Here is a 20,791-nt window from a genome sequence, read left to right on the forward strand (position 1 = left end):
AATTCATTACTTTATACATATAAAAGCATCAGATGTGCTTAGTTTCAAATTAAGAAACCTATTGTAAATATCACTGTGATGCAGTTCATGGAAATATTATTTAAAGTGGTGGATATTTAAGCATATTGAAAAAAAAACAGTTTGCTACAATGACTGCCTTCCTATTTCCAGGCGGTGGAGAGAGGAGCCAAAGGCCAGCTTTCTACTTTCAGCAGTTTCGTTTCAGCTGCTAGCCAGAAGAAAGAAGTGGCTGAAAAGAGTTCACTCACACAACTTGTTACACCGAACGTCAAGAATGGTAAAATAAAACAACTTTTGTTCTAAAATTCTGAAACTGTGGCCATTCTATGAGTATTACTCATATTTTTTCTGACCTTTTAAAAAGATTTTTTTAACTTAAAAGAGACATGCAATTAGCATGTCTCATGCACTCATACACTTTAGACACCATGAAATTTTCTAGGCAGAAAGATATATTGTTACATATATATGTATATATTTATACAGTTTTTATATTGTTGCTATTACTGTGACTGCCTTCTTACATTCTAGCCCTAACTCCACCCTCCCCAACTATCTAGGTCACAGCCACAGAGCACATTGAGTCTGTGGCCGTGTAGGAGTGGTCTCTCTAGCCTACCAGAATTCTCTTTCCTGGAGAAGTTCCTACTCGCTAGGCCCAAATTTCAAAGGTACAGCTCTGACTCACAATAGTAATACAACTTCTGTAGTCATAGAGGCCTTCTCTACCCTGGTTGGTGCCAGGAGGGCCAGTAGCAAGAAATGAAATACATTGAGGCTGGCAGGCTAGCGTTATATTTCATTGCCCCAAGGTTTCCTTTCCTTTCCCCTCTGCTTTTATTTTTATTCATTTTGCCAAAAATCTTTCCTTGGGAAGATTGGCAAAGAATAACTGAGTGAATCAGAGAGATTTATAGCCTTTGAACTGGAAAAGATATTGGATAGCAACTAGTCCAGCCCCTCAGCAAATGGCTAAGGGCAAGTGAGGCTTACCCACTGAGAAACTAAAAGTCTTGACTAAGGTTACAGAGACCTAGTACTTGAGCCCAAAGGCACCTGTCCCTTAGTGCCTTCCACACAACACAATGAAGTTGCCTTTTTCATCTTACTTTTTTTTTCTGCCAACCCACATACATTGATTATGCACCTGTCAGAGGCCCAGTTCTGTTCAGGGTTCTATGTGAGATTCAGGGAAGCATAAGACAGAGTCAATGCCATGACTCCCTTACTTGTTGCCCCTTTTCCCCCACTGGTGTTCACATAGCTATGAATATTTGCCTCCAGGAGCAAGCTTCTTGAGAGCAATAACCATCCTGATTTTGTATATGTTACCCCAGTGCCTAGGACAGTGCCTGCCATAGGTAATTAATACATGTTTGTGGCTTGATCAATTGATTACTCTTAATGAGTTTATAATCTTATTGAGGAAAGAACATCTGCAAGGCAGTAGATGATAAATATTAAGTGACTAACAGCATAAAAATTGTTCAGTTGTTAGAACAGTGACCCCCAGAAAGCTAATATAGAAATCTGATAGGGGATTTTTCTGGGTGGTTTAGAGCTAAAAGTATGACTTGAAATTTGCAACACAAATGTCCCTACTCATGTCTCCTAAAATACACCAAATCAAATAAGGGTGAGAAAATGGTTATGAGGCAGTCTGCATAGGGTGGGCACTCCAGTTTTCTAGTTTCTGGTTGGAGAATAAATGTATAAAACATGCTTCTCTGTTGTGCTGATGCCCTGTCAAGACTACATTTTTAAAGACTTCCTCACCTTAGAGAGGGAGAACTCAGAAGCCCCAGAATGGAAATTTTATATGTGTGTGGGGAGAGAAAGAGGTTAGTATCTGGGAATGTATGCTCTATCCCCGGTTGGAGGTCTAGCCCTGCGATGCATGCCTGCCCCTGCTCCCTTTCTTGGCCACACTAAGGGTCCTTCATGGAGAAGCCCTCCGATCCCACTGCTGTGTCCTCTGATCTATCCTTGAATCTACCCACCTCCACTTCCTCCCTCAGTTGGGCATTTGATTGGGTGGAATTATTGGCTGTATTTCAGGAGCACGTGCCCTATCCTTTGGGTGGGTGGGGGTGGGGCAGGCTTTCTTGCTCTTCTCAACATAGCTTCTCCCAACCAAGGCAGACTGGCCTGTACCTCTTCTCATTCTGCCAGGCAAGGAAGGGCACTAACTCTGGAGTTAAGGGCACCTAGGTTTCAATCTGATGTCCGATATTTACTACCTGTGTGATGAGGGCCTGCATTGGAGTGGTAACAGTATCAGGGGAGAGAAAGATGAGAGATGTTGCAAAGGTGAAATCAGCAGGCCTTGGCAATAGATTATGTATGGGGAGTAAGAGAGCTTGAGGAGTTAAAGATAACATACTAGTTCTTATAACTTGTTTTTGTTTCTCCAAAACAGTTACCATGTATGTAATTTGTATGACTATGTCTGCCTCATCCCAAGGCTCAGGTTAAGTAAAGAGAAATTTGGCCCATCCTTGGTACATCCTGTTTATTGGTAATGAACCATCGAGAACAGAAACGAATTTAGCTGACAGAATTTGAGATGCAAAATATGAAAACTGAAAGCTAAATTACTTTTTGTATTCCTCACTTCTTAACACAGTGTCTGACACATAGTCTGACACATAGTCTGACACGTTTTTCTGCTCTTGAGTATGTCCTGTTATAGCCTCTTTTAGGATAAGGTTGTTCCTGTTCTCCTGTTATGGACATCATCTCTACAAAAGTCCCAGAACTTGTCCCATACCCAGAATTACTTTGAAAATGACCCATGTTTAAATCATACTGTTTAAAATCTAGTCTATTAATGCTAGCCACTGCCAGATTGAAGGCAACTCTTTTATTTCTGGCTTCCTGCATTCACCATACTGAATGTTCAAACCTCAGATTAGATCATAGTAAAGAATGATCATTTCCTAAAATATGTGAAGTATAAGATGTTCTATAACATGTTTCAAAAGTTACCTTTTTTTTAGAAACAAATATTTGTACTTATTACAGAAAACACTATAACTAAATTCTTCTAGGATTGTAATTAGCCCATAAAGGAACATCTTACCTCAGGCCATGACTCGAAAAATTCAGTTTCCTGGGGCAAATTCAGAAGGCACAGAAGGTTAAAGGCCTTCAAATACCATGTAGCCAGCCTGTGCCACCTTCACTGTTGACCCTAGGCCTACTATGTATCCATGATTTCACATTCCTTAGAAATGCTTTCTAAAGTCCTTTTGGTAACATCATTTATGTCCATCTCAATTACCAGAAGTGGACTGTAGTCATCAGAGTTGTCAAGTCTTTGAGGGTAGCTGGTAGGTGAGAATGGGTCTCCATTATATTCTAGATATATGTTCCATAAAAAACAACATAGCTATCTGTTGCTATTATCAGGTTGACAAATTACTGCCCCCAACCACCCCCAGCCATTGGAGAGTCACCTGTCACCACCATGCATCTCATCCTCTAACTCTTGTTGGGTGATCTTTGACCATGGCACCTAGAGAGCCACTTTGCCATTCCTTGGAGAACAAGCAGTTGTTTCCTACTTACAGGACTCAGTTTCCTCTTAGGCTAGATACAGTGGGCATATAAAGAAATGTTAGATGTTCTCTGCCCTGAAGGAAGTTACAATCTAGTAGTTATAAGCTATATAAACATGGAAAGATAATTAACAGTACTGCCTAATAGAAAAGTGACAAATGATTGGTACAGTGTATTCTGTAGGAATTCAGAACAAGAAATAAATAGCAATAATAGATACTTATGCTATGAGATATCACATTTATTTATATAATTTATTGCTGTGCAGTGGTGTTGTTATGAATTAAAATTCCAGCACTGAACCTGAGCTAAAAAGGATTGGTGAAAATACACTACATTATCTTGTTAGTAAAAAAAAGCAAAACAAAACAAAAAAAAAACCCCAAAACAACAGCATCTCAATGTGCTACCTTGATCCGGTAGTACTTCTGTGACTAATACTGTTATTGATAACAAATGGGAAGTATTTATTGAAAACAGCTATGTATAAGTGCACATTTTTGTTCTAATCATTCTAAGATATATACTATACTATAAAAATTTTGTGCTGTGTAATAAAAAGTTTATAGAAAGGAGAGATCACTTCCAGTTCTGGGCATCCTGGAGAGGGTATAATTTGAGCTAACCTTAGAGGATCGGTAACAGACTTCATCTGATTTAAAGAGAGTAGTCATTCTAAATTGAGAAGGAGATTAAGCTGTAAGCAAAGACTAGAGGCAAGAAAGTATAAAGTGTGGTTGAAAGATAGCAAATAGACCAGTCTGGCTCCATAATGATTTGATTTGATGACCTGTTTTCTGAAAGGAATTCCAAATGTTACCTATTTTGGGACAAATTATTTAAGGTCTCTGGGACTCAATTTCCAGTAATGATTGTACTAGATGAGATTCTTTTTCCTTCTGGCAGTCAGCCATTTGGATACCTCATCATTCACTGGCACTGTGACTTGAAGATAGGATTGAGAAAATAAAAAATGAAATTTGCTTTTGATAATTGGTCAAAAATGATAATTGTTAGTTCTAGTAAAAGTTTTTGTGGAAGATGAAGTTATAACCAAGCTAAAATGAGTTTTCTTTTAAAGATAATATCATCATTTTAATTACACATCTTTCCTTATGACTTTGGTTTACAGAGGTCACTTTCATTTGGACTTTACTTACTTGGGGAGTGGTTTTACCACATGGTGTCTCTTCAATTTAACTCAGTAAATATTGTTTTAAGTGCTCATTAGTATGAGGCACATATATCACAATACATTAAAAACTTGAATCACCATAAAAATAAAGTAACTTTACTGCCATATTCAACTATAAATTATTTCCTGTGGGATAACATTTAGAGCTCAGAACTCTTGTTACACATAGAAACCCTAACAGCAAACTTTGTTATTAGCGATTCTCTTTAGAACGAAGAGAAGGGAGACTGGGGAAAACCGTTGCTTTCTCTAAGCCTGAAGCACCATGCCACCTGCGACTTTCTTTGTACTAGCCTCATTCTTTTACTATCTTTGCTACTCATATATTCATGGAAATAGTCTCAACTTCTCTGTTATATGACAAATTTAAAATGGAGGACTACTCATTTGTGAAAAGTGTCTTAATCCTCAATATTCATGTGCTGACAAACATATGCTGCTTTCTTGTTGATAGTAATCTGGCAAATTTGGCTAATAATCCTACCCAATCTTACCATGTGGTATGTTTCTCATAATTTTCATAATACCGCCAGCTTCTACCCAGCCCTTATTCTTCCTGTATTCGTTTTAAGCGTTTTTACTTAATGTTTCTAAGCAACCAACTAAAATTGGCAACACTATATTAAAAGAAAGGAAAAAATAATCACTGCTTATCAATTCAGCACACAACATTCTCAAGTATTGGCTGAAAGGAATCTAAATGACTGGTTTTCAACTGATAAATTCATTATAGCTTATTTCATAGCATTGCAAAATCCTGTATTTCAAACAAATCTGCATGTACTAAAAAGAAAGACTTGCCTGTTCTATTTTTAAAATCAGTTTGAGTTTAATGTCATCTGTCTTCGTCATAGTCATTGATTGCTTCCTTTTGATTCTTATTTTTAATATCCATCTTTGAGAACAGGCAAGAAGTCCTTTCTGAAAACAATGCCTTGATATTCAGGAACATTAAAGCAGCTGTGAATTGCCATTTCCTCCACCCCTTAATAGATGAATATCATATCCTCTATTTAGGTTTTCATTCACTAATGTGAGGAAAAGGATTCTGGCTTATTACTTAACTCGTTTCATTAAGATAGAATGGAGTAGTACTCTGGATCACTGTCTAGCCTCAGCAAAACCTTCTTTCTGAGCTAAGTAGCAGTTCCATTCACATACTTGGATTTTTTCTATTCTAGAATTTGGTTTTGTCTAACATTGCTCTCTACCAAACTAAACTCCCCCTCCCCCTTTTTTGGTGTCCTTGCTTTACTATTTTTTCATGTTCTCTTTTTGTAAAAGTTTATTGATGCTTTTTGGTTTTTTACATCACAGATATTTCTCAAATACTATGCCCTACACTTTCCTAACCCTAATATATAGCTTCGTTTGTCCCAAAGAAACAGTTACTACTATTTCATCAATGCACTAATCAACAAATTTACTTTCATCTTAATATTTTTTCCTTTCTTACTCCTCTCTTCTAGCACATACAGATCTGTTCTTAGTCCTCACTGTGGCCTCCCTCTGCCCCCTAACTCCTTCAGTTCTTTCCAAGGCCATTACCCCTACACCGACTTTACTGTCTTCCTTTCTCAATCTCAACCCTTTGGTGAGTCAGTTCGACTCTCCACTAACCTCTCCTCTCACTTCCCCTTTTCTATTATTTCTTTGTTTATTCCTACCATCCACATTTTTTGTTTATTGTATATTTGCTGCTGTACAAAGCTGAAGGAAGTCACGAAACCATCCTGATGAAATCTACTAAAATTTTATATTACACAATTTCAACTGAATCTTCATTGTGGAAAAGCAATCCTTGTATTTCTCCTTGATCAATTCACTATCCTGTTCACCATAAGAGCTTTCTAAAGAGCTTCATCTTGCCTCAATCTATAACAATCTATAACATCAAACAGCACTCTTTCATGTAACATCACCACACACTCTTTCCAGTGAGGACTTTACCTCATACTTCACTGAAAAAAAAAGACTCATTTAATGACAGCTCCCTTTGTCTTATCTCACATCACCCAGAAGTCTTTCCCTACTATTTCCTCCTTCACAACTATCTTACCTGCCTAAGTGTTCACCCTTGATCCTATCCTATCCCATCTTCTCCACCAGATTGTACCCACTATCATCCATGCTCTCTCTCTAATCTTTTACTTTTTAAAAAATCTTCAATAAAAAAAAATCTATTTTCTCTCTTTTCTACCTCTCACCCATTGGAAAAAAATATCATAATACATATTACAATAATACATATTATTGTGCAAAAAAAATCCCATATTGGTCATGTCCAAAAAATGTTCCTCATTTTATATCCCGAGTCCATCACCTCTGGGTGGCATGCTTCATCACTTGTTCTGTGTTGAATTGATTAGAGTTCTTAAATTTTTTAAAACTATTTGCCTTTGAAATGTTGTTATTGTAAAAACGGTTCTCCTGATTCTTATTTCACTCTGTATCAGTTCATGCAAGTCTTCTCAGGTTTTTTAAAAGCTATTTTCTTAAAAACAAGTTTCTTAAAAACTTTCATCAATTCTTACAGCATAGTAGTATCCCACCATTCCGCAGTTAATAAGGACACCCCTTAGTTTCCAATTCTTTGGTACCACAAAAAGAGTTGCTATAAATTTATTTTCATGTATGTCCTTTGCTTCTTTCTTTGCTTTCTTTGGGGTAAAGGCCCAGTAGGGGTATTTCTGGATCAAAGGACAATTTAGGAACAATTTAGGATGTTTGGGTTCATAGTTCCAAATTGTTTGTCAGAATAATTTTGCTAATTCCCATCTCTTTCAATAATGAATTAGTGTTCTTGTTTTTCCATAACCCCTCCTACATTTGTAATTTTTCTTTTTTGTCAACTTTGTCAATTTATAGGTGCTAGGTAGAACCTCAGAATAGCTATAATTTAAGTTTGATTTGAAGAACTTTTTGTGGGGCTATGTATAGCTTAGATTCTTTGAAACTTGCTTATTAATATCATTTGATTATTTGTCAATTAGAGAATGGCTATTGTTCTTGCAAATTTGATACCAGTTCTTTAAATGTCTTGGAAATTAAATCTTTGTCAGAGAAACTTGCAAAGATTTTTCCCCCCCAGTTTCCCCATCTAATTTTAGCTGTTTGACTTTTTTTGTACAATATCTTTTTATTTTATGTAATCAAAATTGCCCATACTGTCAGCTGTGATCCTGTCTTTTCTTAGATCACAAACTGTTCCACTCTCCAAGGATCTGAAGGACAATGTCTGCTTTGTTCCTCTGATTTGTTTGTGATATCCCCCTTTGTGGCTAACTGATATGCTCATTAGTAGTTTTCTTGGTATAGGAAGTATTGATCTAAATCTGATTTCTTACAGACTTGCTAATATTTTACTTAAAAATTTTCACATCAGTGTTTATTTGGGATATTAGCCTATAATTTTCTTTATTTTCAATCTTTCTGTTTTGCATATCAAAACAATGTTTGTATTATAGAAGGAATTTCATTTTCCTGTGTTACAATATTGTCTTTTATTTTATCTTCATTTGTTGTGGATTCTTGTTTTTATTTTTGATAGTGACTATTTCATTTATCTTTTGTTTAAATCTAATTGCTATATTTTATCTATTTTATTGATTTTTCTCTCTAAAAACTAATTTCTAGTTTTACTTGCTAATTCATTAGGGTGTGTGTGTGTGTGTGTGTGTGTGTTTACTTTAGGATTTGTTCATCTCTTTGATTTTCAGAATTTCTATTTTTGTATTTAATTGGGAATTTTTATTTTGTTAATTTTCTGTTTTTTAAAATTTAAATAAATTTATTAATCTATTCTTTTTTTTCTTTTTTATTGATGACAGTGTTTAGCGATATAAATTTTCCCGTAAGGATTCTTTGCCTGTGTCACCAAATTTTGATATATTGTCTATGATTTGTTCTTTGAGTCACCAATTTTTTAGAATTAAGATATTTAACCTTTAATTTTTTATCCTTCAGCGACTATCACATATTATTTTATTGCATTGTGATCAGTGAAAGATGCAATTAATGTTTCTGGGGTTTTTTAATTTGTTAATGAGGTTTTTATGCCTTAATAAATGTTCAATTTTTGTAAAGTTGCCATACATAGCTAAGAATATGTCCTTTCTATTCCCGTTCATTTGATTGTTAGAGGTCTATCATATCCATCTTTTCTGTTATACTAGTTATACCCTTAACTACTTTCTTGTCCATTTTTTTTATTAGATATGTCTTAATCTGAAAGGGATCAATTGAGATCCCCCACTATTATATATTTTACTGTCTCTTTCTCCCTATAACTCACAACTTTTTAAGTATTTAGATGCTATACCATTCCATTCATGTATATTTATTGAAATTAATTCATCATTTATGTTTCTTCTTTTCAGCACAGTGTAGTTTTTTTTTTTTTTATCTCTTTTACTCAAGTCTTTTTTGCTGTTACTTTGTCTGAGATCCTGGTTGCTGCCCCTGCCTTTTTTAGTTCAGCTGAAAAATAACAGCCTTTTAGTTTAACTATATGTAAATATTTGTTTCAAGTGTGTTTCTTATAAACAACACCTTGTTAGACTTTGCTTATTAATCTATCCTTTTGTCTGCTTTTATTTTATTGACAATTTCAGCCCATGCACATTGACTTGTTGTTTACTCTTTCACTCTGTTCTCTTTTATATTTTCCTTTCTTTACTCCTTGCCTCCTCTTTAAAAAAGAGGGTGGTGAGAAAGGAGTGTGCTCAGCATTAATGCTTCTTGCTTGATAATCTGCTTCTGCTCCCCTGCCCTTTTTCTCTCTTATTCAGACCTCAGTCACAAAGTTTTACATTATCTCTTTCCTTTTTAAACATTTCTTCAAAATCCACTCCTAGAGATTAAAGTTTGTTTTGCTTATGAGTAATCTCTCCCTGAATCTATCCTTACTTTTATTTCCCCTCTCTCCTTCCCCCATTTCTTCTTGTTTCCCTGGAGTTAAATCTATTTCTTCACCTAATTCTGGATGTCTATGTATTTTGTCCTTACCAATTCAAATGAAAGTGAAGTTCAGAAATCAACCCTTTCTCCTTCTACTACTTGTACATTACAATTATGTAATATAATTCCTTGACCCTTTTCCTTCCTGAGTATATTCTCTCTGCCTGACTTTCATTTTTCTTTTAAGATGATCAAAATATAAGAACACCATCTCCAGGCCTTCTTTCTTATTTAACTCCCTTTCTGACCCCTGAAAATATTAGGGTTCTGAGGGGAAATGTATCACCTCCTCCATTTGCAAGGCAAATATTTCATCCTTATCTCTCCTGAATGATTACCTTTTATGATTCTCTTAAATTTTAAAGTTTCTATTCAGCTTTATTCTTCTCACTTGGAATGCGTGGAAGTTCTGTATTTCATTAAAAGTTCATTTTCCCCCTCTAGGATTACATTCAACTTTTCTGGGTAAGTTATTCATGGTTGTGTAATCCATTTTTTTTTTTTTGCCTTGCCTTTACCTTCTTAGTACTAGAACTCTTTTTTTTTTTTTTTGACTGCTTAAATCCTTTTTCTTTGACCTTAAAGATCTGGATTTTTGCTGTGATGTTTCTGGGGGTTATCATTTGGCAGTTTCATTTAGGAGGTAATCAGTAATTTTTTTCTGTTGTCACTTTGCCCTCAGATCCTAAGAGATTTGAGCAGTTTTCTTTTATAATGTATCTCTTTTTTTAAACTTAAAAATACTTATTCTTTTCTTTTTAAATTTTGAGTCCCAAATTCTCTCCTTCCCTCCCTTCTCACCCATCCCCCACCTACTGAGAAAGCAATATCAATTTTACATGTGAAATCATGCAAAATTTATTTTCATATTAGTCATATTGCCAAAAGAAGCAAAAAAAAATAGAGAAAATTATAGCTCAGTTTGCACTGAGTTTATTATTTTCTCTCTGAAGGTGGATAGCATTTTTTTCCATCACGAGTCCTTTGAAATTGTCTTTGATCATTGTATTAATCAGAGTAGTCAAGTCTTTCACAGTGGATCAACATTGCTATTACTGTGCATGATGATCTCCTGTTTCTCCTCACTTCACTTTGCATCAGTTCAGGTCTTATCATGTTCTTCTAGAACCTGCCTCCCAGTCATTTCTTAAAGCATGATAGTACTTTATCACAACCATATACCACAGCATGTTCAGCCATTCCCCAATAGATGGGCATCCCTTCACTTTTCAAATCTTTGTCACCACAAAAAGAACTGCTATAAATCTTTTTGTATGTAGAGATCTTTTTCCTTTTCTTTGAAGCGCCTACAGCAGCCATGAATATTCCAGTGTAATTCTGAATCATGAAATACCACAGACTCTCCATGTGGAAAACAGAACCAAAACATTTATTCAGATACTAGAAAGCCAAATCCATCATAGTAACAAAAATCTATACACAATAACAATGAGGAGGACAATGCCATCTCCAAGCCTTCCCCCTGCTAGGCTTCCCACAAACCAACTCCATTAAATAAATCACAAGCATGCTTCCCTTAAACAAAATGTGTTTCTTACACTCGCAGCCAGTGACAGGCTTGCCTGCATCCTTCCTGGCTCTGAATGCTCTCAAGACTAACTGCCTCTCAGATCTGTTCTAGCTTGGCCTCTTCCTGTCCCACCCATTCAGCAGACTCCTCCCATCACAGGCTCCATGTGACTCAGACTCATGTGATTCAGGCTTCCATGACCCATGCAGGTCACGTGGGCCCATTAATGAAGGAGAAAGATCTTCCCACTTTAAATTAGCATTACACAGATCTAGTAGAGGAATTGCTGGATCAAAGGGTTTTATAGCCCTTTGGGCATAGCTTCAAATTCTTCTCCAGAATGATTTCAGAAGTTCACAACTGTACCAACAGTGTGTTAGTGTAACTATTTTCCCTATCCCCTCCAGCATTTGTCATTTCTGATTGGTATGAGGCAGCATCTCAGAGTTGTTTTAATTTGCATTTCTCTAATCAATACCAATTTATAGCATCTTTTCATGACTATAGATAGCTTTGACTTCTTCTTCTGAAAAGTGCCTATTTCTATCCTTTGACCATTTATCCATTTGGAGATAGCTCTTACTTTTGTAAACTTGACTCAGTTCTCTATATATTTAAGAAATGAGACCTTCATCAGAGAAACTTACTGTAAATTTTTTTTTATATTTCGTCTTTGTCTGTGATACAAAACAAAATGTAGCTTTTTACAAGCTATATTTTTTTTTTAGCAAAAGTAGGTGAGCATTTTAGCAAAATGTAGTTTCCCTGATTATCTTTTTTAATTAGGTCTATTTTTGCTTTTGCTTTGTCTAAGATGATGATTGCTATCTTTGCCTTTTTTTAGTTCAGCTGAAACATTAGATTCTGCTCTAGTCTTTTATTTTAATTCTGTGTGTGTCTTTCTCTTTTAAGTTTTTCTCTTGTAAACAATATATTGTTAGATGATAATTTCTAATACATTCTACTATGTACTTCTGTTTTATGGGTGAATTCATCCCATTTACATTCACAGTTATGATTGCTAACTGTTTATTTCCTTCCCTCCCATTTGCTTCCCTCTCTCTCTCTGTGTCTTTCTCTCCCTCCCCCTTTTCCTTCCTCCCTCCATCCCTCCTTCCCTCCCTCCATGTCCTGTCCACCCTCCCTTTTATCATCCCCTCCCCCATTCTCTTATGCCCTACCCCTCCTGTTTCTTTATTAAGTAAATGGCATTTCTATACACAGCTGAGTGTGTATGTGTGTGTGTGTGTGTGTGTATATATGTGTGTGTGTATATATATATGTATATACATTCTCTCTTTGAACCAGTTTCAATGAGAGTGAGGTTCAAGCACTTCCTGCTCCTCCTTCATTTCCCCCTTTACTATAAAAACTCTCCTTTGTGAACCTCTTTTATGTGAGAAAATTTTCCCCATTCTATCTCTCCTTTCCCCCTTCTCCCAGTGCATCCCTCTTTTTCATGTCTTCATTTTCTTTTGGATATCATCTGAACACAATTGACTTACATGTCTTCTCTTTTTGTAGACTCCACCTGCCCTAATAATGATAAAGTTTTTGGGAATTAAATGTATTATCTTTCCATATAGGAATGTAAACAGTTTGAGTCCCTTTTGATTACCCTTTCATGTTTACCTTTTTACGCTTCTCTTGGTTCTTGTTAATTTTATTGTATCACTCATTTCTTTTCTCATTTTTTTTCCTCTATCACTCTTATCTTTTCTTTAACTCTTCCAGGAATTCTTGTTGGGTTTGAGTTCAGTGACCATTTTTCTTTGAGGCTGTTTTTCGCATAGTTGTCTTCTTCTGAGTTTATGTCTTGTTCTTCCCTACCACCATAGTAGCTTTTTATGGTCAAATTCTTTTTGTTGTTTGTTCATATTTCCAGCCTATTTTTTTACTTTGAACTTTATGTATAAATTGGCCTCTGCTCACCTGAGTGTGAGGAGGCACTGCCCCAACCTTCAGACTTTTTTTGTTGCTGTTTTCAGAGCTAGTTCTGGGGGTCTGAAAGTTTTTGGTGCTTCTGAAATGCTGTGATCCTGGGAGAGGAACAGTTACTGCTCTTCTGGTCTGTGCTCTGGTCCTTTCCCGGGAAAGACCCCTTCTCCTCAGCAGCTCCAAACACTATCACTCCTCTTTGCTTTGGTACCATGACCAGGGCCCCTGTTCCCTTGTGTCCAACCGCCAGTACTCTTCTCTGCCCTGGAACTGTGACTCAGAACTGCATATGGACAATAGAGTTGCCTGTCAGAGAAAACTGTATTCAGTGCCAGCAGAAGGTCCCCTGTAATCTCTTTTTGACCAATTGTCTGATCTCTTTATTGTCTCTGGGCTGAGCACTCCTAAAGTTGCTATTGCAGCCACAATTGTTGCCACCACCTGTGTGAGCTCCTGACAGGCCATCACCTTGGTACCACTGACTTCTCTTGCCTCTTAAGTTTTCTTAGGCCAATAAATGTCTCTCTAGCCTTTTGTTGGCTCTGCTGCTCTGAAATTTGATTTGAGGCATTATTTTAAAGTTGTTTGAGGGGAACTGTTAGCAGAGTTCATCTGGGTGACTGCTCCTTGTCTGCCAGTTTGTCTCCATCCTTTTTTTTTGGTCATGACTTTTAGGTAGTTCCAATGATTCTCAGATTGTCTCTCCTTGATCTGTTTTCTAGGTCAGCTATTTTTAATATGAGATTCCTTACATTTTCTATTTTCATTGTGTCTTAGTTGAGTATTTCTTGTTGGCTTTTGGAGTTATTAATTTCTGTCTGATCTATTCTCATTTTTCAAGGAGTCTGTTCCTTGAGTAAGGCTTTATATATCTCTTGTATCAAACTATTAATTCTCCTTCCAAATCTCTCTTTTCCAGTTCTTTCCTCTAGTATTATTATATTATTTATAAGCTGTTTTTAAACTCTTGCTTTATTTCTTCCAATAATTCTAGTTGAATATATGTTCAAGCTTACTTTTTCTTTGAGACTTTGCTTGAAGACGTTTTAGAGTTATTGGCCTCTTCTAGGTTTATGTCTTGGTCATCTTTGTCACCATAGTAGCTCTGTATAATGAAAGTCTTTTCTGTTTTTGTGATTTTGTGGGATTTTGTGTTAAGCTCTGCATACAGCTAGTGGGAGCACCTAGGTCTTACTTAGAACTGCTTTGAATTCTATGGGTCCTGATGTTACTTTCTCTGGGTATTGGATGCTGTGTTCTTGAAAGATATTAGGGATGGTTTAGGTTGAGGAATTATAAGCTTTCAGTGCACCCCAAATAGTCAGATCTTAGAGCTAGGTCTTATTGCTGCCATTCTGGTCTGAACTTTGCTAGTTTGTAATCCCAGTTCAGGTCTGGGCAGCACAACTACAGGCTTGCCCCTGGTTGGACTTTCAATAGCCTGATGCTAGCCCTAGAGCTAGTTGGAAGGCTCTGCAGGTTCCGAGTAACAGAACTGCTGTCTTCTTTTGCCTGAGTTCCCTACTGTGGTTACTTAGCAACAGGTCCCAGACTAGATGAGGAGCTGAAAATAAGCCCAGAGTCTTGAAATCTAAAACTCCAGGGTCAGTGCCACTCAAATACTCCTTGTCCAATACGTAGTTTTGGACCGTGACCATACCTAGGTGCAGGTTACCTCCTCAGTATGCACTGGGTCTGTGACCTGGCTCTGGTGTATGAGTAACAGAGTTGCCACATGGTTCCTGCACAGCATTAGACCCATCCCTGCTGGTTCTGGGACTGCTTCTTGTTCAAGTACAAAGCTGCAGGCTCTAGTTTCATCCCTGCACTAGAAAGCTCTGTGCAGCATCCTCATCTCCAGTCACTAGACACCGTCTTAGTATCCACACTCCTCTGTCTGTCTCCCTCGACTAACCCAGATTAGAAAATTGACTGAATGTGAGTTTCTTTGGAATTGCTGATTACAACTTAGTATGGTCCCCTTTTGAAGTCTTTGTTGACATAGTTGTTGAGATGAGCTTGACTGAGCTGCCTTCTCCTTCTCTGCTATATTTGTTCTTCCTGTTGCTTCTCTCTCTGTCTCTTTCTGCTTCTCTCTGTGTGTCATTTACAGTCTTACTATAGATTGTCTCTTTCTCTTCTCCTGCCTGTAAATATGACCCTGTCTTTACCATCCTTAAAACTTACTCACTTGATCTTGCCTCTTTAAATTTTTCTCTCCTGATTTTCCTTTTTCCTGACTGCTTTTTGTCTGTCTGCTTTGATGAATTTTCATCTACATCGCACCCACTAACTATGGGTACCACAATGCTCTGTCATAGGGAGTTATTCTCTTCTCTGTCTCTACTGTTTCAATTGGTGATCTTAGCGATTCCTTTGGACTCAATTATTATCTCTACATAGATGGAGCCCAGATTTGTGTATCTTACTCTAGGTCTATTTCCTGAGCTTCAAAGCCTTCAAGCTTTTCAACATCTCAAGTCAAATGTCCCATAGACACCTCAAAATCAACTTGTGCAAAATAGAACTGATATTTTCCTCCAAATCACCTCATTTTGTCAAGGGCATTGCATGGTCATCCATATTTGCAGCCTTGGAATCATCCTTGTCCCTTCTCTCTCCCTTAATCCCTATATCCAGTCATTTGCCAAGTCTTATTGACTCTGTCTCAACAAAATCTCTCATATCTGCCTTATCTTTGGCTCATATAGTCTCTCCCTTAGTTTGGGTTCTTACCACTTCTCCTCTCAACATAGGTAGCTTGTAAGCTGTACAGGTAGAATCAGTGTGACACTTGACATGACACTTAAACTTTGAAGACATTACTTTTCCCTTCAAGAAAATGAGAGAATCTTATTAGATTTTTTTCCCTTAAATGTGCCTTGGTCTTTTAAATATATAATCCCTCCATAACTCCTATGCTATTAATTGTCTATATTGGTGGTGTTAAATTCAAAAAGAAATGAATCCTTGAGGCCACATGTTGACTTAGAAAATCATAAATTAATATTCTCTGTGTTTTATTATGTTGTATTTATTTTGTTAAACATTTCCCAATTACATTTTAATCTGGTTCAGACCATTCAGGAATTCTCTTGGCCTTTAGTTTGATGCCTGTGGCCTATACCATTCATTTGGTACTGTTTTATTTTTATGGTACTGAACTTTTATATTCCTCTTGTATTCTAATTGAACTTTTCATATATTTATGTCTTGATTCCCCAACTTGATTGCTAGATTATAAATTGTTTGATATCAGGAACCATAGTCTTCATACTTATTGTTTACCCCATAGTATCCTTTGAATATTATGTGCCTAATTAGCATTTTTTGATTTATTCAATTATCGCCATAACTATTAACCAAAGTATTCCATGCCAATTTTCCTTTATTATAAATAAATCCATGGTTAGCCAGAAAAACAAATTTTATATGCTATACCTATTTTCTTTATTCATATTAGTCTAGCATTTTCATAGTTGGGAATAATAGCTTATAATTATATGAATGTTCTGTTTTATACCTCACAGTAAGAGATCTGCCACCAATTTGCCTTGATGTTAGACAAAAACAACGCCTCTCTATTGATTCATTGTCAGCTGAAATGAAAGCACCAGTCCCTCTGGAACCTGCCCTTCCCATTAGAACCAAAACTATGAAAGACTTTCAGTAAGTTTCAGCTCTCTATTTAATATTTACAAAGCATTGTCTTCATGTCCTTGAGACTTTTACAGAATATACTGTTCTTTTTACTTTTGCAAGATGTTAGGTGCATGGGTTACCATAGAATTCCTCAGTTATTGGTGTTTATCATTAGTTTATTAGCCTTCTTATCAGTTAATCAATATGTTTTGCGTGCCAAATTCTTATTATTCAGAGTGATAATGCAATTTGTAGCTTTTTGCTGTCATCTTCTCTATTTTTCAATTTTTTTCACTGCTCATTGTTGCTACTAACCCTGGTTGACCCAGGAAAAAGGAAGTAAAATCCACTCATTTTTCCATGTTTTAGCAGCTCGGATAAGGAGGATTTTATAGAGACACTTATTAGTAATAACACCAACAATAGATGACATTTATATGGTGCTTTCTGACAATAAGTATTATATGTAATGTTTCTTGTTTGATCCTTACAACAATCTTTTAAATTTGAAACTCATGAGATTTTATGACTAATAATTTGAACAAATAGGCAAAGAAAGTTTAAAAAGCAGAATAGTGTCTAAAAACATAGAACAAAATAATATTGCTCGCGATTGGTTTCCAAGAAGCAATAATAGGAGCCAGAGAGCACTTGAAAGTATGACAGTCACATGGCAGTGACTTAATAAATGTTTATTGATTGTGTAGAATATGAAGCAAAAGGGATGATTAAAAAACTTGACTTTAGTAATGGCCGTCAAACTTCAACCAAAGGGCAGACCACACATGTAGGTATAATATGCTAGACTCACAACCTCAGGCATGTACTATTGTCAGTAGTTATTTTTGCATTTGCAATACAATTAGTAAGACTCCATAAATCCTCCAGTAGCCAGCACTTTGTAGAGCTACAAGCTTCTTAAAAGCTGTGTAATATGGCAGATGTAAAATTCTATTTTCAAAAACTATCTTTTAGATAAAGAAGGAAGCTTCAGAAATGACATAGAAGAATTTTATAGAGGGAATGTGGTATAAAGGAAAGGATGCTTAATATACAGTTGGAGGACCTGAGTTTGAATCCCTACTCCACATCTTACCAGCTTATGACCTTGGACAAGTCACTTAAACACCCCGATCCTCAGGTCCTCATTTGAAAAGTGACAATAAGAATATTTGTATGATCTGTTTCTTAAGTGTTGTAAAAATGTGTGTGAAGGCCTCTAAACCTATACAATGTATGAAGGCCTTTAAACCTATACAGCATGTCCAAAAGTCCTCATGGAGTTTTAAGCTTGAATACCTTAGATAACTCTGGGATGCGCTATAGAAATGTAATCTAGTAAGCCAGTCAGTAAGCATTTATTAAGCACCTACTTTGTGCCAGGCACTGTGCTAAGCATGTAGGATACAAATACAAAAACAAATTTAAAAGATTGTTCTAGTCCTCAAGGAGCTAACAATGTTAGGAGGATAACACATAAAAGGAAAGGGAATTGGGGGTGGGAGAGGGGAGAGAAGTACCCCAGGGGCAAGATAAAGTCCAAATGCATGTAGTAGGGTGGGCAATGCAGAGATGGCTGGCCTGAGCACCCTCCTTAAGTGGAAGTTTTGCAAGGAGCTCTCCATTCCACTTCCATTCAGAGTGGTGCTGGGTACAGAGGGTACTGATGAAGAGTGAGTACCAAGGTTAAAGCAGTCTTGCCCAGTGATGAGGTTCCTGGGGCATGATAAAATCCAGAGGAAAGTAGCTAGGTTTTACTATGGCCATCAGGGCCCATAAAGCAAAGATAGAGAATCTGATTTTTAAGGCCCCTTTCAGCAGTGAGAGTATGAGTTTCCTTTTACTTTACCCCTAAAAATCACTTTTTAATGGCCTCATTTTCTTTCAAAACTACCTCTAGCCTATATTTCTAACCAACCTTAATTTTTAAGTGTTTGTCACTTTTCTTAGACTCTTGAAGAAACTGTTTAACTGTTGCCTGTGTACAAAGTTTTAATCGTTCCTTCTCAATTTTATTTAGCTTAGTAGTTTGTACCAAGAGTATCTCTGTGCTGTGCAGTTTCATTAGTCAACATACCTAATACTTAAAACCAGAGAGAAAGAGGTCAGAGAAAGAAAACTATATTCCTAAAAGTAAAACTATCCCTAATTAAAATATTTGTAAAAATATTGAATAAAATGTTAACAAAGAGGCTGCAGCCATATTTTTAAAGTATTGTACACTGTGATCAGGTAGGATTGATTCCATGAATGCAGGGTTGTAGGAAAGTGACTGTATAATAGACCATATTAATAACAAAACAAAAATCACATGATTACATCAATAAATGGCAAAATGCCTTTGACAAAATATAATATTCTTTTATGTTTAAAAAATATCTAGGAAGCCTATAAATAAATGAACCTTTCCTAGGATGGCCAATCACATTTATGAAAGTCTGAGACTAAGAGTAACTATCATTTGCAATAGAGAAATAAGTACTAGAGGCCTTTCCAGTACATTCAGAGGTAAAAACAAGTGTGTCGGTTGTCATCACTAGTATTTAATATAGTTCTAAAAATACTGGCTAACGCAGTACAATGAGAAAATATAAATTGAGGGAAGAAGAATACAAAGAAACGAAATTGATGCTTTTTGACGATGATATAGAATAGTTTACTTAGAGAATCTTAGAGACAAAATTTTAATATTTGTAGAAACCATTACAATAAAATTAGCAGGGCATTATGTAAGTATACAAAATTAATCAGATGCTCTTCCCAGCAGAAGTGGGAAAACTTTTAATCTCATCACTGTGCTGCTAACTTAACCTTGGCTGCTCAGCCACCTTCTCACTTCCATCAGCCTTCTCTCCCCTCTGATACAAAGCTGAAGGGTAGAGTACTAAGCTCCTTCCAAAGCCTTCCTTCACAGAGGGCAGAAAATTGGATTTTTGACTCCCTCCACTCTCCATCTGCAACTCTGCTTGGTTTCAACTCCATGGAACAAGATGCCCCTCACTGCCCCCTAACTGCCTTCCCAGCTTCCTTTTAAGTTTTGTCTTCCCCCATTAGCCTGCAAACTCCTTGGGAAGAGGGGCTCTCATTTCTTAGTTTTATCCTTAGTGCTTACTTCGTATAGTACCTGGCACACAGTAGGTATTTAATAAATGTTTATTGAATTGAATTGAAATAGAAAAAGAAATTCCATTCAGAACTGCTACAGAATGTGTATATCTGAGAGTTTGTTTACTGAGACATATACAGGAATTATGTAAATGCAACTACAAAACACTTTTTACAGAACTAAAGGGAAATTTAAATAATTTTAAAGTAATTAATTTTTCATGGCTGGGCTATACTAGTATAAGATGAAATATATTTTACAGATTCAGAGCCATGTCAGACTACTAACACATTACTTAATAGAACTAGACAAAATTATAACAAAATTCATCTGGTGGAACAAAAGATCAAGATCTCATGGGAAAATTTTTTTTAATGGAAAAAAAGGATACCTAGCAGTATCATATGTTATATTATGCTACAAAACAGTAATCATCAGACTAGTTAAGTAGTTGTTAAGAAATAGAGAAGTCAAACAATGGAACACATTAGTTATACAATATATATTAAAAAAACAACCACAGCAGCAACAGATTTTATTTTTTGGGATTGAGAAATGAGAAATCTAAATGCCTGCAAATTCTCAGGTATTCCCTAAATCATATTTATCCCATAAATCTGTATTTTTCATAATATTTTATTTCTGTGTTTTAAATAATAATGAAGTTACCATAATGATGAACAGTGAATCATTTTTCTGTAATAAGGTTATTCTAAAAGTTTGAGGGAAATCCTGTAAAAGCGATACAATATAAATACATGGTTTTTTATGAACCAATATATTGTGACAACAAATGTTTTTAATATATATTTGTGTTTTAATTTAAACAATTAATGGT

The 20,791-nt window shown here is 36.0% G+C and overlaps 1 protein-coding gene across 2 annotated transcripts in view; it reads left to right on the forward strand.

Moving 5' to 3' along the window:
- HECTD2 (HECT domain E3 ubiquitin protein ligase 2) overlaps positions 1-20,791 on the forward strand; it is a 118,563-nt gene that overhangs the window by 36,820 nt on the left and 60,952 nt on the right. For both annotated transcript variants that reach the window (XM_072625132.1, XM_072625129.1), the window contains exons 3-4: positions 172-298; positions 16,736-16,874. In XM_072625132.1, coding sequence (XP_072481233.1) covers positions 172-298; positions 16,736-16,874 — 266 coding nt within the window. The remainder of the gene's footprint in view (positions 1-171; positions 299-16,735; positions 16,875-20,791) is intronic.

Source organism: Notamacropus eugenii, chromosome 1 (assembly GCF_028372415.1).
Source record: "Notamacropus eugenii isolate mMacEug1 chromosome 1, mMacEug1.pri_v2, whole genome shotgun sequence".
Lineage (NCBI taxonomy): Eukaryota > Metazoa > Chordata > Mammalia > Diprotodontia > Macropodidae > Notamacropus > Notamacropus eugenii.